This window comes from Eutrigla gurnardus (assembly GCF_963514095.1).
Source record: "Eutrigla gurnardus genome assembly, chromosome: 15".
NCBI classification, from domain to species: Eukaryota; Metazoa; Chordata; class Actinopteri; order Perciformes; family Triglidae; genus Eutrigla; species Eutrigla gurnardus.
This window is the reverse complement of record NC_139938.1, coordinates 21,636,688-21,662,202: the sequence shown is the minus strand read 5'-3', so window position 1 is coordinate 21,662,202 and position 25,515 is coordinate 21,636,688. Positions and strand designations below refer to the sequence as shown.

At 45.7% G+C, this 25,515-nt stretch overlaps 4 protein-coding genes across 7 annotated transcripts in view; 2 read left to right on the top strand and 2 right to left on the bottom strand.

The window, feature by feature from the left end:
• fam53c (family with sequence similarity 53 member C) overlaps nucleotides 1-14,577 on the top strand; it is a 157,946-nt gene extending 143,369 nt beyond the window's left edge. Inside the window, exon 5 of the mRNA XM_084028069.1 lies at nucleotides 11,598-14,577. Coding sequence (XP_083884195.1) covers nucleotides 11,598-11,670 — 73 coding nt within the window. The 3' untranslated portion in view covers nucleotides 11,671-14,577. The remainder of the gene's footprint in view (nucleotides 1-11,597) is intronic.
• On the bottom strand, nucleotides 517-14,803 carry arrb2a (arrestin, beta 2a). 3 transcript variants are annotated; one of them, XM_084028070.1, is made up of 17 exons: nucleotides 14,587-14,800; nucleotides 10,045-10,075; nucleotides 9,221-9,281; nucleotides 8,994-9,038; nucleotides 8,816-8,913; nucleotides 8,536-8,634; nucleotides 8,226-8,285; nucleotides 8,092-8,159; nucleotides 7,841-7,976; nucleotides 7,437-7,521; nucleotides 7,251-7,323; nucleotides 7,006-7,143; nucleotides 6,823-6,906; nucleotides 4,587-4,610; nucleotides 3,954-4,030; nucleotides 3,328-3,382; nucleotides 517-3,029 (listed from the first exon to the last, which is right to left on the bottom strand). In XM_084028070.1, the coding sequence occupies exons 1-17, from the start codon at nucleotides 14,607-14,609 to the stop codon at nucleotides 2,939-2,941; spliced, it is 1,248 nt and encodes a 415-aa protein (XP_083884196.1). In that variant the 5' UTR covers nucleotides 14,610-14,800; the 3' UTR covers nucleotides 517-2,938. The 3 variants fall into 3 exon arrangements, with proteins under 3 accessions (XP_083884196.1, XP_083884198.1, XP_083884197.1); XM_084028072.1 differs by lacking the exon at nucleotides 4,587-4,610 and having other exon boundaries at nucleotides 517-3,026; nucleotides 14,587-14,803; XM_084028071.1 differs by lacking the exon at nucleotides 4,587-4,610 and having other exon boundaries at nucleotides 14,587-14,797.
• Nucleotides 14,804-15,719: 916 nt separating this feature from the next.
• Nucleotides 15,720-21,696, bottom strand: ap4m1 (adaptor related protein complex 4 subunit mu 1). 2 transcript variants are annotated; one of them, XM_084028067.1, is made up of 16 exons: nucleotides 21,406-21,696; nucleotides 20,801-20,859; nucleotides 20,538-20,623; nucleotides 20,147-20,253; nucleotides 19,952-20,048; nucleotides 19,623-19,733; nucleotides 19,378-19,455; nucleotides 18,565-18,627; nucleotides 18,411-18,477; nucleotides 18,238-18,291; nucleotides 18,036-18,142; nucleotides 17,745-17,836; nucleotides 17,250-17,294; nucleotides 16,778-16,828; nucleotides 16,226-16,343; nucleotides 15,720-15,992 (listed from the first exon to the last, which is right to left on the bottom strand). In XM_084028067.1, the coding sequence occupies exons 2-16, from the start codon at nucleotides 20,856-20,858 to the stop codon at nucleotides 15,801-15,803; spliced, it is 1,326 nt and encodes a 441-aa protein (XP_083884193.1). In that variant the 5' UTR covers nucleotide 20,859; nucleotides 21,406-21,696; the 3' UTR covers nucleotides 15,720-15,800. The 2 variants fall into 2 exon arrangements, with proteins under 2 accessions (XP_083884193.1, XP_083884192.1); XM_084028066.1 differs by having other exon boundaries at nucleotides 15,721-15,992; nucleotides 20,801-20,862.
• Nucleotides 21,697-21,942: 246 nt separating this feature from the next.
• On the top strand, nucleotides 21,943-25,206 carry rbmx2 (RNA binding motif protein X-linked 2). Its single transcript, XM_084028829.1, has 6 exons — nucleotides 21,943-22,029; nucleotides 23,099-23,214; nucleotides 23,641-23,692; nucleotides 23,774-23,903; nucleotides 23,994-24,177; nucleotides 24,251-25,206. Exons 1-6 carry the CDS (start codon nucleotides 22,025-22,027, stop codon nucleotides 24,844-24,846), a joined length of 1,083 nt encoding a protein of 360 aa, XP_083884955.1. The 5' UTR covers nucleotides 21,943-22,024; the 3' UTR covers nucleotides 24,847-25,206.
• Nucleotides 25,207-25,515: the final 309 nt, after the last annotated feature.

Sequence of the window (25,515 nt, the reverse complement as noted above, 5' to 3'; positions counted from 1 at the left end):
TTTTTTATTTTTTATATCATTGTCTTTTTTTTCCTGCTTTCATGATGAATGTATGTAATCTGTTGAGAAGACTCACACATGATTTTATCCTTATTATTCATGTCTTTAGTTGTAAATGTTGAGGGTTTGTACAATAAAAAAAAAAAAAACAAGTGTAGTATAAGAAGCACTCTGATGTAGAAATATCCTGTTACAAGTAAAAGTCTGAACTCAAGTTATTAAATAATTATAATGGAGAAATAAAATTAAATATTTACCTCTGAGATGTAGTGAAGTACCTTTTAGTTAATTTATTAAAAATGCATGAAGCAGTGTATTTGAACACAGTCAGTTGAAAGTATAATAATAATAATAATTCAATGCATAACATAAAAAAGAATATATATAATTTTCAACCCAAATTTGGTCCTTACTTGCAAAGTTCAGTTGATCATTATTTGGTATATTATTACTATGAGTATATCTATATATTATTTAGTGCCCATGAAGAGCTTCAGGCATCACACAACACCAGGATCTGTTAGTTCATTTTACCTTTAATAATAAAAAGAAAACTAAAATAAAAATCTCAAAATAAAAAATACATGGCAAAAACAATAGACTCTTAAATGATTATGAGAATAATCATGGTCGCAATGATGATACAGTAGAAGTAATAATAATAATAATAATAATAATAATTATAATAATTATAATAATAATAAGTCACCATAATAATAATAATCAGAAGCATAATAATCATAATTCTATCTTTTCTGGTGTCCGTTCCACCAGCAGAAATCACTTCCTGTTTATAGACATTATGGTTAGCATCGCACAGGCCGGGGCGTGGCACTTGTCAAAATATTTTCACACTTAGCAAAAGTTACCCCACAAATGCACGACAAAGTAAGGACAGAATCACAGCTCGTACGATTCACAGCACTGCTTGGAAACAAAAACAAGAAAAAGGAAATTAAAAACATGCTCTGTGTCGATTTCTTCTTCTTCTTCCCTTCTGGGTCGCAGCGTTAACGAGCGCCGGGCGGAGCAGGAAGGGTCCCTCCCCTTCCTGCTCCGCCCAGCTCCATTTTGGCAGTTTTTTTAATTAAAAAAACAAAAAAAAACAAGTTTGTTGTTTTGTGTGGAGCCTACAACACTTAAAAAATGGAAAAAAAGATCAACATTCTTCTTGATTGCCTCCTGAAACAAGCAACAAGAATCACGTCTGCAGTTCTGTGGGTTCGTCTCGTCCAATGAAAGTGCAGTGCTCGTTGTGTCGTCTGAAATGTTGATCTGTGAAGGTTTTTGGGTGTTTGGGGGAAATTTACTCATTAAAGATTCAACATACTAACTATTGTCAGCTGTTTTAGTTTTTTAAAGAATTAACACAGAGAAGAAAAGATCTGGAAGCTGCTGAAGTCCTTCACATCATGTCTGAGTCGGAGAGATGGAGGAGGAGGTGAGGAGAGGAGGAGAGAGAGGAGAGGAGGAGGAGGAAGGAGGAGGAGGAGGGAAGAGAGAGGAGGAAGAGGAGGAGAGGGGAGGGGGGAGGAGGAGGATGAAGAGGAGGTTCATGAGGAGCTGAAGGGAAACGCTGCTGCTGTCTGAATCCCTCGTTCTCATTGGCTGTCAGGTTTTCATGGCACGTTTCTAATTTGGCCAGTTTCATGTGAAGTTTCCGGCGGTTTCTAATATTAAACGTTTATTAATATTAAGGTTTGAAACGTTTTAAAGACTAAAAGTCTCGTTCAGGAAACAAAGACACAGTTTTGATGGGAGTAATATCAAAGTCGTCTACGTGGCAACAGAAGGCACGATGCAGCCGTGAGTCGTCACCAAACGCACGATCACGAACTTTGGCGAGGAACGAGGGACGAGCAGCGGTGTTTGCCTCCGCCAGCCTCGACGGCGCCGCGCTGTGATTGGTCGGATTCAACTTGAATCAAAACGGTAGAAACAGACGTTACTGCTCCTTTAAAGCACTGTGACTGTTGGTCAGCGGGACCATGAGACCAGGGACCGGATCGGTCTGCACCAGAGGAAGGTTCGAGAGGATTCTAAACTGAGAAAAATGTGTCTTCTCCAAAGTTTCCCTCAGATCATCGCCACTGCAACGCCCCTTTTTTTTAAATTTCATTTCGATTAGCCGTAATCAATCATTAATCTCAACCCGAGTCGTTCAGAAAAAAAACCGTTTTTACAAGATTAAGATCAATTATGTGAAATTGAATCGGCTCAAACTGAGCTGGTTGAACTTTCACTGAAAATCTCCTTTAAATTAAAGAACTAAGAGACATTTTTAAGCGTGAGGATGAAGAACAAAGTTGAAACACCAAACACAAACTCTGAACAGGAAACCTTCAACGCCGGAGCGGCTCTTTCAAAGTAAGACCAGAAGAAACAAAATCTTTACGTTTTACAAAATGTAGCGACGGGGTTCAGAGTGGAGAGGATGCTGGTGAGAACTGTCTGTGTGTGTGTGTGTGTGTGTGTCGCAGCCATGATGTAAAATGCGTCTGCAGGTTTGACGTGAGGAGAAGGGGCGATCAGCACCGAACTCAGATCTCAAACTGCTCGTGGAAGATGATTTTTTTTCTGTTTCAAATATATATTTTCTCTTTGTACAAGACGGCGTTCGGCGTACGATGCGCCACGGAAACGCTCGACATTCAAGACGTGAGAGAAAGTGGGCGAGCAGCGGCTCGCCACGTTCAACGTTCAGCTAGAAAGAGAAACAGAAAGACAGACGGAGAAGACCGCGGCAAAGAAATGGCTAAAAGCAAGACAGGAAGAAGACCACCGGGCCCCGCCCCCTCCACGAGGCCCCGCCTCTCCACAAGGCCTCCTTCCAAACATGCCCTCGTCCACCCCTCTATCGGGGAATGTAAGGTGAAGAGTGTGTGTGTGTGTGTGTGTGTGTGTGTGTTGAAGCGAGCTATGACGGGTCGGCGAGCTCCTAGCAGTCCTCGTCTTTGTCGTCTACAGCGCCTTTGAGCCGCAGACGGGCGAAGTCCTCGAAGACGAAGTCGTCGTCCTGGGAGACGCTGCTGAGGACGGGAGGATCACACATGACTTAGCACATATCCAGGTCACATGACTCAGCAGATACTTTACTGCACTTTAAGTACACCACACAGTACAAATACTCTGTTTCCATAAAAGTACCAACACCATAGTACAAATACTCTGTTACCATAAAAGTACTAATACCACACAGTAGAAATACTCAGCACAGAAGAAAAAACAGACAGAAGCAGAATGCTGGTGTTGGTTCATGGGAGTTGTAGTTTATAACTCTGTTTTCGGTTACTAAGTTCATATCCCATAATACTTATAATAACTCACTTTGTGTCGAACTCTATCAAGTTGGTGTCGATGGGCGGGTCCATCTCTGGCACGGCTGTAACACACACACACACACACACACACACACACACACACACACACACACACACACACACACACACACACACACACACACACACACACACACACACACACACACACACACACACACACACACACACACACACACACACACACACACACACACACACACACACACACACACACTATTAGCAGTTTCCATGGAAACCACCTCCTCGTCTCCACGGACGTTGAGATTCTGAACATGTGATCAATACCAAAAGGGGGGGGGGGGGGGGCTTAGCCTCTATCCCGACCAATGTGTTTGTAATTAAATTGTTTAGCAGTAAACACAAACAAAATGTAACATTTAACCTTTTAATTTGGTCTCTAAGGGCAACACAACGATGCAATGTGCAAGAAGATATTTTGCTTTAAGGTTCAAATATTTTAGTTTTAATGTAAAAAAAAATATATATATATTTTATTGTGAAAATATTGTGTTTTAATGTGAAAGTCTTGTTTTATTGTATATATGTATAACATATTGTGTTTTATTGTGTAAATCTCCTGCGTCACAACGAGACGGCGTGCTGTGAGGTCACCTGACTGCGGGCGGGACAGCGGCGGCTCCACAGGTTTAGGATGCATCAGGATGAAGGGCAGCTCCACCGACACGTCTCTGGAAAACAAGGAGCAAACACGGCGTCACCGCGGCAGGAAGTATCCTCCCTGTCCACTTCCTGTCTCCAAATCAACACTTTAATCACATTTTAGTTTGAAATCAGAATCTGCTCGAGAGGAAGGGATCTCAGTGGCCGGCTACTGTCAAAACAGCTGGACGCCGACCAATCAGAGAGCTTCACAGAAGGGAGCAGATGATCATGTGAATATCGATTCTGATCGGATTGTAAAATGTCCATTAAATTGTGAATTTAGCTTAGCACGAGGCTAATTCGGCCCGTAAACAGTCATGTGACAACTTTGCTGTTTCTTAATAAGTGAAAGTCTACTTCCTGCGGATGTTTAACATTAAAAGCCTCAGTTAAGAGCACATTTACTAAAATCCAGTTTCAAGCTCTTGTTTTGAAAGATTTTGAACCAGTTTGAATCGGTAACTGGTTTAAAACCGGTCACATCCAGCGCTTTGAACCGGATTAAACTGGTTTCAATCGTTGATTGGTTGATTCTGTGTCACATCACACTGAATGAACACTGAGGCTGTCGGTCACATTTACCTGTCCAACATGCCTCTCAGCAGCCTGCAGGGGGACAGAGGTGGGGGGGGGGGGGGGGGGGGGAGGAGGGGGGGGAGGCCCAGCAGACAACCAGGAACACAGAGGGGAGATGGAATGAAATGCAGGAGGCGACATGGTCACAACAGGTTCACAATCTACGCAAGCACAGTGAGGAGCGACTACGGCCACAAGCACACGACGACAGGAAGTTAGAGGCAGGAGCAGGAAGTGAAGCTGGGCGGCACCAACATGGAGTCACTGATCAGGATCCAGATTAACGTTGGACCACCCCCCCCCAGCATCACAAAAAGGGTCCACCGTCATTTTACTACATTTACTTTCTCTGCCTCGTTTAGTCGGAGCAGACTAGTCTGACACGACCAATGAGCACAGCGGAGGAGGGGGGAGCCAATCAGCACCAGGGGAGGGACTAACAGGAACCAAGTAATAATAAGATTCATAATAATAGTCCTAATAATTAACTGATCAATGAGAGTGCTGCTGCCTCCAGCCGCATGCATTTAAAATTCACCATCACAGTCATCAGCAGGGAGCACGCCATTCTCATTCCACCGCCACTTTCATTACAACAATATACATGTTGTTATGACAATGTGCCTGTCGATACGTAATGACGCTGTAATCACATGAAAATATGTTCTTATAACACCAAAATGTGAAAATATCTTTTTGTTTATGATCCGGTTTGTTTTATTATGAAATTATTCTGTTTTATTGGGGAAATATTTTTGTTTTAATGTGAAAAGATCTCAAGTTAATGTAAAATTATCTTGTTTTAATGTGAAAAATGTCTCATACCAATAAAGCTTTGATGCTATGACAAAGACGTTTTCTTTGGTGAGTTGTCGATACAATTTGTTAACTTCTATATATATGTATGTATGCGCGTGTGTGTGTGTGTGTGTGTGTATACAGTCAGTCCATATATATTGGGGCATCGACACTTCTTTTTGGCTCTATACACGACTACACTGGATTTGAAATGAAACAAACAAGATGTGCTTTAACTGCAGACTTTCAGCTTTAATTTGAGGGCATTTAGATCCAAATCAGGTGAACGTTGTAGGAATTACAACAGTTTCTTATATACGATTCCCACTTTTTTAGGAAGACCAAAAGTAATGGGACAAACTAAACAATCATAAATCAAACTTTCAATGTTTAATATTTGGTTGCAAATCTTTAACAGTCAATTAGAGCCTGAAATCTGGAAGGCACACACATCACCGGACGCTGGGTTTCATCCCTGGTGATGCTCTGCCAGGCCTCTACTGCAACGGTCTTCAGTTCCTGCTCGTTCGTGGGGCATGTTCCCTTCAGTTTGGTCTTCAGCAAGTGAAATGCATGCTCAATCGGATTCAGGTTTGGCAAATTCTAATCTGGTCTTGCTGTATTTGAGGCTCACCAATGGTTTACATCTTGTGGTGAACCCACTGTCGTCACTCTGGTTAAGTCTTCTTTTGATTGTTGACTTTGAAACACAGACACCTACCTCCTGGAGAGTGTTTTTGATCTGGCCAACTGATGTGAGGGTTTTTTTTCTTCACCAGGGATAGAATTCGTCTGTCGCCGACCACAGTTATTTTCCGTGGTCTTCCAGGTCTTTTGGTGTTGCTGAGCTCACCGGTGCATTCTTTCTTTTTAAGAATGTTCCAGACAGTTGATTTGGCCACACCCTATGTTTGTGCTATTTCTCTGATGGGTTTGTTTTGATGTTTCAGCCTAATGATGGCTTGCTTCACTGACAGTGACAGCTCCTTGGATCTCATATTGAGCGCTAACGGCAACAGATTCCAAATGCAAATGTCACACCTGGAATCAACTCCAGACCTTTCACCTGCTTACTTGATGATGACATAATGAGGGAATAGCCCACACCTGTCCATGAAATAGCTTTCGAGTCAATTGTCCCATTACTTCCCCTGAAAAGTGGGAGGCACATATAGAAACTGTTGTAATTCCTACACCGTTCACCTGATTTGGTTGTAAATACCTTCAAATATTTTTTTTACATTTTAAATAGATTTTTTTTAACATAAATTTGTCATAAAGCAAAAACAATTAGAACTTGGATCACGTATTTGTAATTAAAGTGGATGTTGAGGCAGCTTCGCCACAAATCATCGACTGGAATCAATAACAGTGAGGCTAAGAGGACAGGAAGTGATGTCAGCAGAGTGGGCGGGGACTTTGTGTGTGTGTGTGTGTGTCATACCCTCCACGTGAGACCACCAGCTTGACTTTGACTCTGTAGGACACCAGGATCCCGAGGACCTCCTTGTTGGTGACATCCTTCACACTGAAACACACGAGCAGAGCGCCGTGGTCACATGACTAATATACCTGTGTGTGTGTGTGTGTGTGTGTGTGTGTGTGTGTGTGTGTGTGTGTGTGTTACATGGTGGAGGACGCCAGGTTGGTGTCTTCGTGCTTCAGCTTGCCGTCCAGAGCGAGGCCTCTCTTCTCCCGGTTCTTGTCGAGCGTCGGGGTCAGAGTGTACACCTTACAGAAGGTGGAGCTGGACGAAACCTGGTCGCTATGGAGATGACACACTGCTGTCAATCACACTGCTGCACACCACACACTGACTTGAGATCAGATATTATTCAAGGTTTAGGGGCTGAGGGTTAAACTAGGACTTACTCTGCCTCCAGCTGGGCCACTGGACATTTATACTGGGCCGTACTGAACAGGCAGATGTCTGCATACTGGCGCACTGCAGAGAGACCAGAACGACTGTTAGAGACCAGGACCACCGTTAGAGACCACCAAACTCTGCTTGATGCGCACATTCATTCTGAACTTCCAGAAAAGAAATGAGACTCGTACCGGAGATCTTGACCCTCTTGACGGTCTTGGTGGAGTTGTTGGTGACGTGAACGTTGACGCTAATGGGCTCTCCGTGGTAATACAGCTGCACACAATGCATCATGGGAAAGGACGACAGTTATTAGCATTGTTGAAACACTTTGTTGAAAACAATGTGTTTAATAAAAGCAGCTTGATGAAAACCCCGTAGCACAAAGGCTAACCCAGTAGCATTAGCACAAAGGCTAACCAGGTAGGATTAGCACAAAGGCTAACCAGGTAGCATTAGCACAAAGGCTAACCAGGTAGGATTAGCACAAAGGCTAACCAGGTAGCATTAGCACAAAGGCTAACCAGGTAGGATTAGCACAAAGGCTAACCAGGTAGCATTAGCACAAAGGTTAACCCGGTAGCATAGCAGCTACCTCCTTGTCCAGAGACGCCTCCAGGTGCAGAGATCTGTCAGACATCAGGAAGCTGCGGGTTGTCTCCACCATCGGCTGAGGACCCGGCTTCTCTGGAGCATATTGGACCTTCCTGATCACCAGACGCACCGAGTTCCTACACACACACACACACATAGTTTTGGAGCTGCTCATGTTCACTGAAATGATACAGGGGACGGACGTGGACCCTAGAGACCCCAGAGACCAGCCTCCTGCAGGTCTGGACTCACCTCTTGTGAATCTTCTCTTCTATTGACTTGGCACAGAAAGCTCTGATCTCAAAGTCGACGCCGCAGGCCTGCAGAGAGATGAGGTTGTGTCATGTGTGTGTTCGTGTGTGTGTGTGTGTTTGTGTGTGTGTTACCTTCCCAGTGTCCTCTGGGCCCGGCTGTAAAGTGACTGAACATGGAAGGTTCTGAGGAATCTGAAAAGAAGAGAAGAAGAAAAGTAAACATTCAGCGTTGTAATGTTTCAAGTGAAGAGTGCAGTACTGCGTGTCACCACCAGGTATCTGTCGCCTCCATGAATGATCATCCACATGGGTGCAGTTTTTGAGACTTGAGTCAACCCTAGTGCGTGTGTGCGTGTGTGTGTGTGTGTGTGTGTGTGTGTGTGTGTGTGTGTGTGTGTGTGTGTGTGTGTGTGTGTGTGTGTGTGTGTGTGTGGAGACTCACTGTGAAGTAGAAGGGGTGTGCATGCTGGCCGAGTTTCTTCAGCAGCCTCTCCTGCAGACGGCTGTTTGCTTTCTTCTCCTCAGGCACCGGAGGGAACGCCTGAGAGACGAGACGGAGGGAAGGTTAACATGCCGAACCCTACTCCACCTGTTAACATCCAGGAGGGGAGGTACTAATACCACAGTAGAAATACTCTTGTACAGTATAACGTACTAATACCACAGTAGAAATACTCGTGTTCAGGCGTAGTCGGGGGTCTGGAGGTGTGTTCTGGTCTCACCTGGAAGGTGGAGATGTAGAGATCCTTCCTGAAGGACAAACCTAGGACGTCAAGGTCCTCGCGGCCGTAACGAAAAGCACAGGTGAGCGTGACGAAGACTAGAGGAGGAGACGTGTTGTTAATTAAACGTCAAAACTGTTTCTGGTCCATTAGGGTCCTGGTCCTAACGTGGTCCTACCTTTCCGGTCCTTCAGGTACTCTGGGTCAACGAGGATCACGCCATCTGTCAGCAGGAATGAAGACAAGTTCACTCTCTCTGCTTCACCTGGTCCACGTGAAACCTGGTCTCAGGTTCACATGAAACCTCCCGAGTTCATCAATATCAAAACAAATAGATATCTCATAATTAGTGTTTTTCAGAACCTCTTCCAGGATCCCCATGACCCCCTTGATGAGCTGACTCACCTACTGGGTCCACATGGTCCAGGTGGTCCACGAAGTCTCTCTTTCCCAGGTAAACCGTCACCTTCAAAGACCAATCACAGCGTCAGTCCTTTGAATTTTACTCATTTTGTCCCGAATATTACAACGTTTTACAGCGATGATCTCTACATGACTTCCATCTAAGGTCCTGCTCCTCGTAGATGTTGGTCTGTAAACTGCCGCTGGCTGGTCCAGGAACCAGAAAAGAGACCAGACCTGCAGGTAAAATCCCGACCTGGTCTCATAACGCGTGTCCAGAGAAGGCAGGTCCAGAGGACGCTGCTAAAACCTGATGACGTCTGAATCCCTCAGGATAAAACCTGAGTCCTGTTCACATGAGTCGTATGAGAGTCTGCTTGTTAACCCCGATAGCATGAATGTAGTTCAGGGTCCAGGCTGCAGGTCAAAGGTCAGACTCCCCGACGGTTTCCTGTCTCCGACTAAACAGTTGAATCTCTAGGATTAAGGTCAAAACCACCTCAGGATGTTAGACCCGTTCATCTTTAAGTACAAAACTTTAAGTGTTTATGTTGACGAGGGGTAAACCAGGTTACCATGGCAACTGGACCCTGACAATTGGTCAATAAATGGACCTGCATTTCTTTAGAGCTTTTCTAGTCTTTACGGTTCAGGTATGCAGGTATCGACACCCTATATATATATATATATATATATATATATATATATATATATATATATATATACATACATATATACATACATATATACACACACACACACACACACACACACTACTACATGTACTACTTGAATCCGGTGCAGAACAAAGAAACCTGATGACTCACCTTACAGTTGGGGCTCGACTTCTTGAAAACTCTGAGAAGTTTGGAAACAGGAAGTAGAGGAGGAAGAAGAAGAAGAGGAAGAAGGTGTCAGACGCCATCTTTGTTTGTAAGCGAAGGAGGGAAAAAAAACCCAAAGATGCTTCAGACCGGTTTAAGATTCAAGGAGATAAACATTCAGTTAAACGGTTTCTTTCAGCGCAGCAGGAAGCCGAGGAGGTGATCAAGGGTTATTATGGGATGTCACCACAGAGCTGTGTGGGGGGGCACCTGGACCTGGACCCACCGTTCAGAATCCATCAGAAAAACAGACGATTTAAGGAAAAATCAATGAACATATGCAGTGAATTATATTGTTCCTGTAAATAATAATAATAATAATAATAATGACTCACTGTTAATCATTTAGTTTTAAAGAGTCGATGCCGTTTCAAATTGATTTTAGGAGGAAAGACTCGCTCTGGAACTTTAATATAATCTCACTGCTACAAACGTCAAGAAACAGAGTTCATAGTATTTATAGGAACTTTATAAAATAATTATAATACGGTAATCATAATAATAATAAGCTCGTCAGTAAAAGGAGAGAGGACGCCATCAAGGCCGAGTGTGAAACATCACTTCCTTCCTACGACACCTGACGCCCAAAGAGGAAGTAACAAAGGCGTTTTCTCCTCCACGTCTCTGCTCGGAGCCCCATTCCAGCAGAGCAGCTGATGGCTGCTTCCTGTCACAGGCCCCGCCCCCAACGCCGCCGCAGTGACACATCAAGGCCACGTTAAAAGGCTCAGAGAATCAAACCCTAACTACCGCAGGACTCAAAGCAGCTTCACAGCGAATTAATCTGCTGCCGGGCACAGGAAGGAAGCTGCCATTCAAGGCTGTTTCACCGCCTTCACAATAAAACAGAAGGTCAGTCCGAGTGTCCACACGCCGCCATTTAAATGTCTTCAACCAGACGACTAACTGGAGTCACGTGACAGTGTGGGGACGCAACCGACCAATCAGTGTAGAGTACTGGAAGACCACGGAAAGCAGGCACCGCCGTAATTAAACGATGCTGATGATGAAAATAATAATGATGAAACAGATTCCGATCATGTGACCTCGGGGACTCGATGGAAGCTCCGATCATTAAATGTGAATAAAACACCTGCGTCTGAAGGACTCTGGTTTCATTCCTGGTAGAAAATGTATTCATCTTGCTCATCTTTCCTCATTCAGCTCGTTTCATATCTGGAGAACCTTATAAATCCCCACATAGCAGAAATAATAATAATAATAATAAATAGTTGGGATCCTTTCCTGGGTGAATCAAATACTTTAACTTGTTTTATTAAGAACTTTAGTGCAACATAATCTGATGATGTGCTTGTCCTCGATGATGTCATTGTATCACAGCAGCTGGTCATGTGACTAGATCGATCGCTGATCGATCACACGGATATATCAGCTGTTCGATAGAGCCGGATGGAGTTTCAAAATAAAACCTGAATAAACATTTCAAATGAAGACGTTACTGAGACATTGAGGCGGCGTGTAGTTACACTCCACAGGCGTGGCGTTGGCGTGGCGTTGGGGAATAAAGCTCTGGAAGCAAACAAGCGGCTGCAGGTAAACACACATTAACACTCGGCTAGATGCTTCCAGAAGGTTCCGGGTGCAGAAACGCGGCGGCGTCTTCAGGGACGGCGGCGCCGACAAACACTCGGTCCCTGTGTGAGCCGACAGCGAGTCTTCAAGTCTGGACACGAAAACTGTTGTTCTGTTCGGTTTTACAGTTTCATATAAAGTATATTAAAACTTTATTTTATCATCAACTCTCTCGTTTGTATTTTATTCTGCTTTAGGTTTTTATCTGCTGATTTTTATAAAACCTTGATACAAATATTTAATAATCAACAGTGTGAACATTTCTGAGCAAAGTATGAAAAAAAGTATGTTCCCTTTAAATGCTGTTTTGTAAACAAATGAAGAGTCACATGTCCTGATAAAGAATCTGATCCGGGGTCAGATTTGTAGATATTAGCGTTAACACAAACATGGTATAAAACCAGATTTTCTCTTCATGTCGTCGGCACACAGAAACTCGTAATGGGGAACGCAGAGAACCTCCTCAGACCAGAAGTGACACCCGTCCGGTTGCTAAGCAACACGTTCAAACCAACTCAGCTGTTTAATATACGAACAACCAGAGTGACATCACACGGTGACGCTGCGACTCAACAGCACTTCCTGTTTCCTCACTACACTTCCTCTGCATTGCTTCACAGGCCTTAAGGTGACGACGATATTGTCATCATCATCATCATCTTCATCATCACCATCGTCACATTAAGTGTTCAAACTCTAATTTCAGACTTTAACGGAACAAAAACCAGAAGGAAGATAAATCCCAAAACACATCGACAGACTGTAAAACCGGGCTCTTATTTTGGTAGTTAACCACGGCTTCCTGTCCAGGTTTAATGTGATGCAGGTAGACAATGCTGCAATGATGGTAAATAAATAACGTTATTAAACTAAATACGTAGTAGAAATGTTATGGTATAAAGCTGCATATGAATTATTTTGTTTCAAATAAATTATTAAACTGTAGATTGTTTTACAACAAGGAGCTTTATTGATGAGACGATTACTTTATTGATTAACTGTAGTCTTAATCACAACTACTATGACTTCAAGGAATTATGTAATTGATGTTTTTCCTGAACAATATTTGAACTTTCTTCTTCTTTTACCCTCACTCTTCATTATTATTAGTATTATTACTACAATATTGATACGACCAGTGAGGTGATGGAGACATCTGAACTGGAGTTATAGTTTAGATCTAGACTCTTCAACGTGAATCTAATTGATGCATTTCACTTAAAAATGCCTGTTTTTTTTAAAGATAAGATAAATTGCAAAAGAGAAACGTGTACATTTACATTTAGGTCATTTAGCAGACGCTTTTGTCCAAAGCGACTTACAATAAGTACATTTGTCAAAAGAAGGAAACAAAGAAACCACAACGTATCATTGCAGTTAAAGTAAGAGCTAAAAATAGAACAAGTGTTAGGTCCTCATCTGAGTAAAGTAGTACTTCAAGAGCAACAGTGCTACGATCAGAGTGCTATAGGTAAGGGTATGTGTAGCTACACACACGGATCCATGAAGATAAATACGTTGACAGCAGCAGCGTAAACTTGCTGCTCTTCCACACAAACGTGCCCGTCTCAACTCAATGGAGAATGTGGTTTCACTGTTTACATTCTGGGGGTCTCTCCTCTCATTTCCTCCCCTCCCTGGTTCCCACCTGTTTCCTCACAGGAAGTCGCGGGGGGGGGGGGGGGGGGGGGGCAGTTTGGGACACCAGAGGTCGGTGGACGTCTGTCCCAGTAAACCACCCGATTATTAAACGATTCAACCAGGAACCGACAGCAGAGCAGCGGCTGTAAAAACGACGCTTTGTCTCCACAACAAACACGCACGATGTAAACACCCGAGTCAGCACCTTCATATCACATCCCAAACAACGGCGAGGTCCAGAGAACCGGATCAGTCCCCATGGGACCCGCTAATAACGGTGAATCATTACATGAAACAGGTGGCACCCTGGGGCTGCAGGAACCTGGAGGGAAGTGAAGGGGCGTGAAGGGACCCGAAGGGAACTGAAGGTACTCGGAGGGACCTGGAGGGAACTGAAGGAAGGACCTGGTTCCTGTCAAGGTGCAACATGTCCCCCTCCGCCTACCCGACCCCGACGGTCCACCTGCTGCCCGGGTCCTCCAGAGAACCGCATCCCCCTCACAGCGAGCCCCGTTAGCAGCAGGCTAGCCCCGCGGTAGCCCAGCAGCGAGACCGATCGCACCAGACTCCCTTCGGGAATATCAACATTTCAGAGATTCCTCGTGTTTTCAACAACACGAGACAGAAACTCTTCGTGCAGCACGAATCACCGAGTGTTTGGTTCAAATCGGCTCCGACAGCGTCCACCGAGCTGGAACCCCACAACATATCCAGTCTAACTCAGATCCCCGTTGGTCGCTACCGCCCACTACGGACGTATTTTGTTGGGAAAAGCACCGTGGGAATTCCTGTCTACGACACTTATTATTAAAACACGTTGGTAGGTGCGCGTGATGCGCGTGCACCGCGTTCACTAATCGGCGAAGACGGTCCGTCAATCATTGACGTTTGCCCCCGGGGAGGTGCATTTAGGAGAGATCCAGATTTGACAGGTTTTGTGAGCGGAGTCTGGGAGCGCGTCCTGTCCGCGAAGACGTTCCGCGGTTAGCTAACCCCACCCTGCTTGCCGTGCTAACTTCGCCTCCTACGAGCGAGGTCATCGCATCAGGGGCTCGAACGTGAACCCGGATCCCGCTCACCGGCCTCCGTGTCGGGGTGGGGTGTCCTCTAAAAAAAAGGGTGATGAATCTCTGCTGCACAGGCGGGGAAAGGCTCCCCCTCCGTCCGGGCCAGCAGCAGCCGCTCGGGCTAACGTTAGCGTAAGTGCGTGAGAGCGGATGCTAACTAGCTATTAGCGGCTAGCCGTCCTACCTGGTGCCCGCCTTGTCCCCCATCTCCTCGGCAGGCGGACGGCAGCAAGATCCCGACAAAATGAGACCGGTCCCGGCGGCGTCGCGACTCCAAGAAACGTGTTTGGTCGGGCAGCTCCGTTCAGCCGTCCATCCACAGCGCGGCTAACTAGTTAGTATGCTAATTTAATTTAGCGCCGCCTCGGCTCCTCTCTGGCTTCCGCAAAGGCAGGCTCTCTCTGCCTCTCGCTCTCCCTGTGCGCGTGCGCGCGGTGTAAGTGTGTGTGTGCGCGCGCACGTGCGCAGCGGCTGCAGATCACGTTGCGCAACTCCCGAGTCCCCAGCAAACATGACAACACGGAACGTTACACGTTAGAAAGACGTCGTTAAGACGCGTTAAATATTACATGTCATGTTTCTCAACGCATGCGCACGCCACACACACACACACACACACACACACACACACACACACACACACACACACACACACACACACACACACACACACACACACACACACACACACACACACACACACACACACACCTTCCAAAACAACAACTTGACACAACTACATGGTGTTCATTATTCATGACGCGGACGGAGACGCTTCCTGATAATTCAGAGATTAATCTAAAGTTTCAGATCACGCTCTCATGTTGGTCAATTATTTATATATTTACACAGAACAACATCTACTAAAATATATACATGTAGAAGAGGAGGAGGAGGAAGAAGAAGAGGACATTATTATTTCTGCTCTTTTAAATGAAACTTCGTTCGGCTTCTTTGATGGTAGAATATAAATGTCTACGTATTTCTTTATCACAATGAAATCTTTATTTCATGAAATCAACAGGATGTAACGTTGGGAGGAATTAGCTTGGCTTAAAGCCTGTATACCATGGGGAATGACTAGCCTAGCTTAGCATAAAGACTGTAAACAGAGGGAAACTGCAGTGGTGGTGTCCACCTACAAGCAATATTTGGAAGAATATTTCCTGGCAGTAGTTAAGTACTGGACTTAAGTACAAGTTTGAGGTACTTGTAATTCACTTGAGTAAATTTACTCACTTAATTTACTAGTCACTTTGCAGATTCAGATAATACAAAATGTCATCGACACATTCTCATATCCTTATATCAATAAGACTTTATTATAAATACACAATGATATATATATATATATATATATATATATATAAATAAATGGGAAGGAGGGAGGAGCAGACGTCAGATCCTGATGACGTAGGAGTCCGAGTGGGTGACGTAGCGGACCCAGCGCTGAGACGGACCTGGCTGCACTGGAGACAGACGCAGGAACCGGACCTGGAGACCCGTGATGGCGAGTTTAGGGAGCTCGAAGCTCAGAGCCACTGGACCCACCTCCAACATGGAGGCCGAGCTCAGACCAGAGACCTCCACCTGGGGGGGGCATTATTATTTCTGCTCTGTTAAATGATTTTTTATTCAGCTTCTTTGATGGTAGAAAATAATATAAATAATAAAAATAATAATATTCTGAAATACGATCCCATGAAGGATACTGAATACTGTAGAAATGCTAGCAGCTCTGTGAGGTTCTTAAAGGTGCTTTGAGCTACATGCTAACATGGTCAACGTCTTAGCTTAGCATGTCAGCGTGTGTGTGTGTGTACCTTGAACAGAGCAGACAGCTGTGTTCCTCCAGGGAAGCGAGGGATCTTCCACTCGATTGCTTTACTCTGCAACTTCAGCTCAGCACTCTGATCCGGACTACTGAGATCCTGAGACAGACTGAAGAAGAACAAGACCAGGTCAACCTCCTCCTCCTCCTGAACCTGAATTCAGCTGATGTTCAGACCGACCGAGCTTAGCTGAAGTTACTTCCAGCTGCTTTATTTTGAAACAGGAAGCAGTCCTTGTTTAAATCTAGTCTCTGTGAGTGTAGACCAGCAGGACCAGGACCAGCATCTGCAGGACTCGAGGCATCGGTGGTGATTTGAATGACTTTGAATATGAACCGAGCAGCTCCCGTCCTGCTTTGTTAAGGGTGTTTGCACTTTAAACAGCGAACACGCTTCCAGAGGAGGAAGTCCGTGACTTCCTGTCAACGGCTCTGGATGAAACCACGTTCCAACAGGAAATCAGGTTTTATTTGTTTGTCTAGTTTTACATGATGACTGATTTCCATAACACACGGCAGCTGGATTTGAATGAGAGCGACTCACCTCACGGAGCCTTTGGGGACCGGGATGGAGGCGGAGACACCAACGGCAGAGCTGCAAGGACAATGACATCATCACCATCATCATCACCATCATCATCAAAGCACTATTTTTATCTGACAATAAACTAATTAAACAAATGTTAGTGAGTAATTAAAATACACAACAAATGTTTGTTGTGACCTCCTATAGAGCTAAGCCCCGCCCTTTCCTGTGTCAACCACAAGTATTTTAATCACGCTGCTGTCTGAACCAGTTTAAAACAGTGTGAACCAGTTTAAACAAGTGTGAACCAGTGTGAACCAGTTTAAAACAGTGTGAACCAGTTTAAACCAGTGTGAACCAGTTTAAAACAGTGTGAACCAGTTTAAACAAGTGTGAACCAATGTGAACCAGTTTAAAACAGTGTGAACCAGTTTAAACAAGTGTGAACCAGTGTGAACCAGTTTGGTTTGCGGATGAAATAAAAACAAACCTTTTTGGCGGTAGATCGCAGCGAAGCTTCAGGTACATCAGCAGCCTGCAGAGAAGAACGTACTTTTACTCAAGTACTCAACCAAAGTACTCTTGAGGTAATTGTACACGCTTAACATTGTTTATAATTACATAGAAGCCAACTCATCAACACATTACGTTAGATATCGGAGGAATATTGGCTGCTAGACTTGATTCGGGACTCTGGAACTGGAAACTGGACTGTGGGACCAGACTGTGGGTCCAGACTGTGGGACCAGACTGTGGGACCAGACTGTGGGTCTAGATTGTGGATCCAGACTGTGGGACCAGACTGTGGGTCTAGATTGTGGATCCAGACTGTGGGTCCAGACTGTGGGTCCAGACTGTGGGACCAGACTGTGGGACCAGACTGTGGGACCAGACTGTGGGTCCATACTGTGGGACCAGACTGTGGGTCCAGACTGTGGGACCAGACTGTGGGTCCAGACTGTGGGACCAGACTGTGGGTCTCTACCTTCCTCCGCTGTCCCTCTCCACGGTGGGGAAGAGCCTGAAGGGGGGCGCCGACGGCAGGTCATCACTCAGCTGGTACGTCATCACCGTTTGCTGCAACAGAGTCAGAACTCAGACGTCGGAGTGTCCCTGAACTCACCACCAAGTTTTTATTACGAACACACAAATCAACTAATTCTAGTCTGGATCTAGTTGTTCTAGATCTAGTGAGTCTGGATCTAGTGGGTCTGGATCTAGTAGGTCTGGATCTAGTGGGTCTGGATGGGGAGGGGGGGTGGAGGGCAGGACGTACCTCTCCCTGACTGGGACAGAGTCTGAGGATCCGGTTGCTGGGGAACTCGTCCAGCCGAACGGCCTGATGGAAGCTGCACTCGTCCACACGCACGGAGGCCCCGTAACCTGGAGACCAGACCAGGGGGTCAGGGACCCACGTACACACTTCCTGTGTATGTGTGTGTGTGTGTGTGTGTGTGTGTGTGTGTGTGGTGTGTTACCTCTGAGCTCTGACTTCCCGATGCTGAACTCTTCGTTCAGTCCGATCCTCATCTCTGAAACAGAAGACGTTCATGAAACCTGGGAAAAATGGCCACCAGACTGAGACACAGACACGACCGACTCAGCTGTCATCTACATGACTGTCAATGTGTTGTGTTGTGTTCAAAGTCACCGGAGCAGCTTGGCATGTAGCACTTCACTTTGATCTCTCCCTCCACGTCAGCCTTCATCAGCACGCCCTGCAGCACAGACGCAGGGCTTCTGTGACATCAGCTGTGACATCACCAGAGTGGATACGGACACACGCAAGGCGTAGATTTACTCACGTTGGCGCCGATGACCACGGACATCCTCTCGATCACGTCCACGAAGATCTCGCTCTTCCCTCCCTGGAAAACACCAACACACAGAGGCAAATTCAAGCACTTTCCAAGCATTTCAAGGTGCTTTTCCAGCACCTCCCAGCTGTGGTAAACTACATATTTGTATCTAAAACAATCCTCAGTATTCAGTCTACTTATTATGTCACTTGTTCATCACATTAAATGAGATGTTATTGTCCTCTAAACAACCAACATGATGTTTGGAGACAGCTTTTTACAGAAGGACCACAAATGAAAGGAAAACTAATTCCACTAACAGATCCACAGAAATATAATCACCAACTATTTTCATCATCTGTTCATCATCAAAAGTCATTTTTCATGCAGAAATGTCAGAAAATGCTGTTTTCAGTCCCTCAGATATGGAGATCTGCTTTTCTCTGTGTTATATCATATGTCATCACATAGAACAGATATTTCAAGCACTTTATTCTAAATCCAAGCACTTTGCAAACCTGGAAAACACCACACTGTAATCCAAGTGTTTTTAAGGATTTCCAGCACCCGTGCCAACCCTGTAGCTACCTAGCTAATAAGAGCCAGCAGGCTGGTCGGAGGTGACCTCGCAGGTCAGCAGCAGGAGGCGGAGCCTAGAAGCTGCCGTCTAGTCAGAGAATTTACACCTACAAATCACATCTAACAGGAAGTCATAGATGTAGTGACTTCCTGTTAGATGTGCTTTGTAGGCGACCTGTAGTTTGTGACCCTGGTTCAGATTTATTGTTTGTTTCGGGACAGGAAGTGACTTCGACGTACCGGCTCCCTGCTGGACTGGATGGGTCTGGTGGCTGCAGAACTCGGAGCCACTTTACTCTGCTGGGTCTCAGCTCCAAACTACAGAGAGAGAGAGAGAGAGAGAGAGAGAGAGAGAGAGAGAGAGAGAGAGAGAGAGAGAGAGAGAGAGAGAGAGAGGAGAGGGAGGGAGAGCTGCTTTTAAACATTCTAGAGAATAAACCTCTGTCCTCCATGACCTCTGACCCCTGGCTGTGCTGCTGACGTACCAGGCCGACGTTACTGAGGTCAAATAGGCTGAAGGGTCTGGAGGAGACGGCCTCGGTCTGGATGAAGTTCTTCAGGACGTCAGAGGACGTGGTCTGGATGTAACCGTAGTCCTGAGAGACAGACAGGTAGAGAGACAGACAGTTAGAGAGACAGACAGACTGGACTCTGTGATATCATACTATCATAACGCCACAAACACAAATACGTTTCATTGTCAGGATGAAACATAACTTCTCCGCTGACTAACAAACTTTTATTCTGAGACCAGGAACCCCGTTGGAGACAAAAAAATGGGCGGGGCTTAGCTTCTCCATATGATGTCACTCACCACGACCTCGTCCAGCAGCTCGTAGATGAGGGCAAAGTTCATCTGCACCGACTTCTCCGACAGGCTGCCGCAGTAATCTTTAACCAGAGCTGTTAACCTGCATGGGGCAGATGAAAATATAATACATGTATACGCTGCTTTTAGAGCCTTACTGAGATTGTGCAAACAAACAAACACACAAACAAACGTACATACCTGTTGAGGAACTCGATGATGGTGAACGGGGAGGAGTCAGCTGTCGTTGTGGCGACCCAGTACAGTCCTCCCTGCCGGACGTGGACGAAGTGAAGATCTTTGTGACTCTGCAGAACAAAACACGGGACTGATGATGCTGCCACTTCTGTCCTTTGCTCATCAAGACCAGCCTCCCGTCGTCATGGTTATAATAATAATAATAATAATAATAATAATATATTAAATCAGTTTGAGTAATGTTATAAGAAAGAAAAGTTCCAGCTCGTTCAACGTGAATATTTCTGGTTTCTTGACTCCTCTAAACTAAACATCTTTGAGTTGAAGATCAAACTAAACATTTGAGGACGTCGTCTTTGGCTCACTGCTGTTATTATTATTATATTATTATTACCATGACGACGGGAGGCTGGTCTCCGGGCAACGCTGTGACCTTCTCGTAGAAAACACGGACGACATCACTTCCTGCCTCTCCGCGGACTGACGGTGAAGAGGAGGTTAAGATTTAATATTTTAACAACAAAACAGAGAGCTTCATTTTTGGTCCATCTGAGTTGCTAAGATACCATTTTACAGAAACAATCATCCCCAAACGCTTCGAGGCGACGGGGAGGATTTCAGCACCAGAACGTTTCTTCCATGATGTGTGAAGGATACAGTCTTTATAGATGAGGTGGTCGCCCTTTGAGGACAGGATGAAGACCTGGGAGATCATCCTGCTGAGAGACAGACAGAAAAACACCAGTCATCAGCACAGCACGGCAGCGCCCCCTGGCGGTCATATTTCATACAGTCAGTCCTGTCAAAACACCATTTCTGCCTCTTATATGTAATCATTTCAAAATGTGCATAAAACTCAGCTTCACGGTGGATGACCAAACTAACAAAACAACCAGAAACTACGACACGGTTGGGAGAAAAGATTCCACCAGACTCCACTCAATATTCTACCAATTCTACACCTTCCTCGACGACAGTTACTAGCGTTAACTAGCATGTGACGAAAGAAAAAGACATTCAATTAAAACAAATGATTGAGTATAGTCTTATTTATCTTATGCCGAATGTATCACACGTTTCATGTGAGTCAGAATACATATGGATCATGTCTGTAAAATACGCATGTGGTGTGAACGAGAGTAAAAGTTGTTTAAATTAATTAAATTGTACGGAATTCCGTGTAATGACTATTACCATGCGACAATTAGCTTTAAGTTCAAACCCCGTTGAGCGGCTGTAACTCCCGCTGCTGCGTCACTTACCCGCAGTAGACTTGCAGTGAAACAGGGACACTTTAACGGTGAATTACTGAGCCGCGGCGACGTGAAGAATAGTTACTGCTGCTCAAGTTCACCGTGCTAGCCGGTGCGGACATTAAAGCGAGCTATTACAGCCCACTTAAACCTCCAAAGGTTCTCTCGAAAGCCGTTTACGACAAACCGACCAACGCTGATAATGTTCTACTAGTAAAATAGTTATGTATCGCATCAAAAGTTCATCTGGTTTATAGCTTAAATGTATTGTCTAGCCTCTCTGACAAGCCTCGTCCCCGGTGTTTACAAACCGGGTTAAAAAAAGATGGCGGGGATCGTCACAGCGCCGCCTGTTGGGCGGGCGGCAAACCCACAAATCAAATATACATTTATTAAGCGCCCGAACGGAAGGTCGGAGGGAGATACACCCGGAGGACCGGAGACCCCCTTAATTTTCCAACCCCACATTTTCCCGACACCCATGATTTTGTAAGTATCGTACAGGTAGCTTGCAGTTGATTCATCTGAATAGCAGGCGGCAGCAGAGGCGGGATTTCACCCGGAAGTGGCCGATGCCAGCAAAGTAGACTTCCTCCTGCATCCCCGTGTAAGAAACGACCAGTTCACCATGAAGTAAGTCAACACTTTCACACTCATGTAATCATTGTTTTAAATCTACGATTCGGCTTGAATTCATATCGTAGCCTCATCCATCCCGATGATGCACGCTGAGCCGTTAGCCGATGCTAACAGCAAACTAGCGTCGTCGGTAACCAAACTAGACAACCTGGAACCCCGTTTAAAAACCTTAGAATTTGACGTTTCCTTTTCATTCTCGCGTTTAAACGCACTCGTACATCACAACCTCTAATGTTATAACGAACATTTAGAAATAATTTATTACTTCGGCACAAACAAACCAGTTCGTATGTGAATAAAATCCCAGTTTTTGTCACCGTGTGCTGCTGTTAAATCCCTCCGCGGCCGCTTCTGGTGAAGGAAGTGTTTTTGTTTCTCTTCTTGTTGGTTGAGCTGTCGAGTATCCGAACCGGGCACCCTTCCGTCCTCACCCGACTCTCACACGGTGAAATATTTATATAGGTCATATCTAAGTGTGAAATGTAACCGACTGTTCTCTGTTCTGGCGGCTCAGTGGTGGAACGAACTCCCGACCAATTTCAGGACGGCAGAGTCACTTGCCATCTTCCGAAAAAGTCACCTCACCTGTTCAGACTTCACCTCGACTCTGCATAGCATGACCCACACACACACACCCCAAAATAATCTGCTAAATGCCCTAAATGTAAATGTAACGCATGTTGAATGGAGTGTGGTGTGCAGTTTTGTCATTACAGCAAAACGCGTAACTTTTGATGTTGCATGTTTAGAGTGCAGGTAAGTACATACATACTGTATGTATGTACTTACCTGCACTATCAACCTCACATGTCCATACACTACTGTCCTATAGAGGATATAGTGCTCTACTTCAGGTGAATGATCTGATGTAAAGACTCGGATATGAAGTTACTATGTTGTGGCTCAGCTCGTGAGGGTTTCGACCTTCGACCTTTCTCCCAAAATGAAAACGTAGCCTCTCAGATCAAATATCTAAAAGGTGTGTTCAGGCTCCCTTAATCTCCCCATCAGACGTGGTGTTCAGGAGCAGCTGGTAAACGACGGACCTTTTCTCTGCTTTCAGCCCGTTAACGAAGGTGAAGTTGATCAACGAGCTGAACGAGCGTGAGGCCGACCTCGGGGTCAAAGAGTCGGTTTCCTGGCACTCCGAGTACCGAGACAGCGCCTGGGTGTTCGTCGGTAAGATGGCGGTTTGTTTCTACCCTTGGACCGCTCGTTAGGGAGTCTGATCGGTGGTTTCTCTCCTGAGAGAGAGCGACGGGACAACTCCGGTAGAGGGAGACAGGAGGAGGGAGGGAGACTGGGAGGAAAACAGGAGGGAGGGAGACGGGGAGGAAAACAGGAGGGAGGGAGACGGGGAGGAAGACAGGAGGGAGGGAGACGGGGAGGAAGACAGGAGGGAGGGAGATGGGAAGGAAGACGGGAGGGAGGGAAGGAGATGGGGAGGGAGACAGGAGGAGGGAGGGAGACAGGAAGGAACACAGCAGGAGAGAGGGGACAGGCAGAGGGAGGGAGACAGGAGGATGACTTGTGACAGGGAAGACAGACGGACAGACAGACAGACCGGTGTTGAGTGTGAACATTGGCATGGTTTCTCTCCTGCAGGCGGTTTCCCATACGAGCTGACCGAAGGCGACATCATCTGCGTCTTCTCTCAGTACGTTCTCCCGCTCACTTCAAGCTCCAAGCATACGCGTTGATGTGATTCTGAAGCTCCGCCTTCTTTTCTGCTCCCCAGGTATGGAGAGATCGTCAACATCAACCTGGTCCGGGACAAGAAGACGGGGAAGTCCAAAGGGTTCTGCTTCATCTGCTTTGAGGACCAGCGCAGCTCCATCCTGGCGGTGGACAACTTAAACGGCATCAAGGTCCGCTTGTTGGCCAGTTCACTGACCCCGTGTCAGTTAGATGTTTGACCACAGAAAGTGAACATGTGTCTGTGATGTGTTTCCTGTCAGATTAAAGGCCGGACGATTCGCGTGGACCACGTCAAAGACTACCGTCCCCCCAAAGACTCGGAGGACATGGACGACATCACCAAGCGTCTCCGGGAGGACGGCTGCGCTCCAAAAACCCACGAGCCATCCTCCTCCTCAGAGGAGGAGGAGCAGTACAGCATCCCTGTGAAGAAGGCCAAGAAAGGTGAGGTCACTTTCTGTATCTGATACAAGAATCGTTCTGGGACGGATGCTGATTTCTTCTCTTGCTGCCTCAGACAAGAAAGAGAAGAAGAAAAAGAAGAAAGAAAAGAAAAAGAAGAAGGAGAGGGCGAACCAGGCGCCGCAGTCCTCCTCTTCCTCGCCTCCTCCTCTTCCTCCTCTGGCCGTCAGAGTCAAAGAGGAGAAGGAGGACGCCGCATACAACAAGTACAACCAGAGGGGGGCGCCACCCCCTGGACGACAACACAACGGACCGAGAGTGTCGGGACAACTCCAGGGGGAGGGAGACAGGGAGAGGGAGGGAGACAGGGAGAGGGAGGGAGACAGGGAGAGGGAGGGAGACAGGAGGAGAGAGGGCGACAGGGAGAGGGAGGGAGACAGGGAGGAATACAGGAGAAGGGAGGGAGACAGGGAGAGGGAGGGAGACAGGGAGAGGGAGGGAGACAGGGAGGAATACAGGAGGAGGGAGGGAGACAGGGAGAGGGAGGAAGACAGGAGGAATCGTGACAGAGACAGGAGGAGAGAGACAGACAGGGACTATGAAAGAAAAAGAGAGTTTGACCGAGACAGTGATAGAAGAAAAGAGGAAGACAGGCAGCGGGAGGGAGACAGAAACAGAGATGACAGAAGGAGAGACAGACAGAGAGACTGATGTTGAGGCTCAGTGTCCCCTGGAGGCTCCGCGGGTCGTTACAGCTGAAGGACATGAGTTTTACATAAAGTTCGGCCCCATTCCATTTAGTTTGAAAGCAGAATAATGGGGCCAGAATTAATTACACGTTTGAAATAACAAAATGCTGTATCGGAGAACTGACACAGAACTGTTGTCAGTGGTCATGTGAAAAGAAGATGATATCACCAGGAAGAAAGAGGAAGTGGTTAGCTGAAGTAGCTTGTTAGCTATCAGCTAGGTATGTTAGCTAGGTCATTGTTTCCGATCTCGAGATGATTCGGCGTGAAATTGTCTCCCTGAATGTTGTTTGAGTTTTATAATAAAATTAAGAAAATTCTTAACCCGTTTCAGTGACTCAACATTTCTTCTTCATCAACACAACGCCCAATAAATATATATAAAAACAATATAATTTAATATATATAAAACATTGAGAGACTAATAGGAGATGTAATCTAAATAAGACTCAATGTTGTCATTTCTAATGTAGAACTTTGTAACATTCTGGACGTAAACGCAAACCTAAAGGAACATAAAATAAAACGTTAAATGATGTTCAGATCTGTAGTCACTATGCTAGCCTAGCTTGGCTTAATGACTGAAAACAGAGGGATGTTGCTAGCCTAGCTTAGCTTAACTACTGAAACC

Excerpts from the sequence above, each read along its gene's own strand:
- ap4m1 (XM_084028067.1), bottom strand. The coding sequence starts at position 20,858 with ATGATCTCCCAGGTCTTCATCCTGTCCTCAAAGGGCGACCACCTCATC. Across the intron at positions 18,143-18,237 it reads CGGGAAGTCAGAGCTCAGAG|GTTACGGGGCCTCCGTGCGT; the intron begins GTAACACACCAC and ends TCTGGTCTCCAG. Across the intron at positions 15,993-16,225 it reads AGCTGTCTGCTCTGTTCAAG|GTGGAGGTCTCTGGTCTGAG; the intron begins GTACACACACAC and ends TGCCCCCCCCAG.
- arrb2a (XM_084028070.1), bottom strand. The coding sequence starts at position 14,609 with ATGGGGGACAAGGCGGGCACCAG. Across the intron at positions 9,282-10,044 it reads AGTCGAGCCCCAACTGTAAG|GTGACGGTTTACCTGGGAAA; the intron begins GTGAGTCATCAG and ends TGGTCTTTGAAG. Across the intron at positions 7,977-8,091 it reads GAAGAGAAGATTCACAAGAG|GAACTCGGTGCGTCTGGTGA; the intron begins GTGAGTCCAGAC and ends GTGTGTGTGTAG.
- rbmx2 (XM_084028829.1), top strand. Across the intron at positions 23,215-23,640 it reads CAGCGCCTGGGTGTTCGTCG|GCGGTTTCCCATACGAGCTG; the intron begins GTAAGATGGCGG and ends TCTCTCCTGCAG. Across the intron at positions 24,178-24,250 it reads TGTGAAGAAGGCCAAGAAAG|ACAAGAAAGAGAAGAAGAAA; the intron begins GTGAGGTCACTT and ends TTGCTGCCTCAG.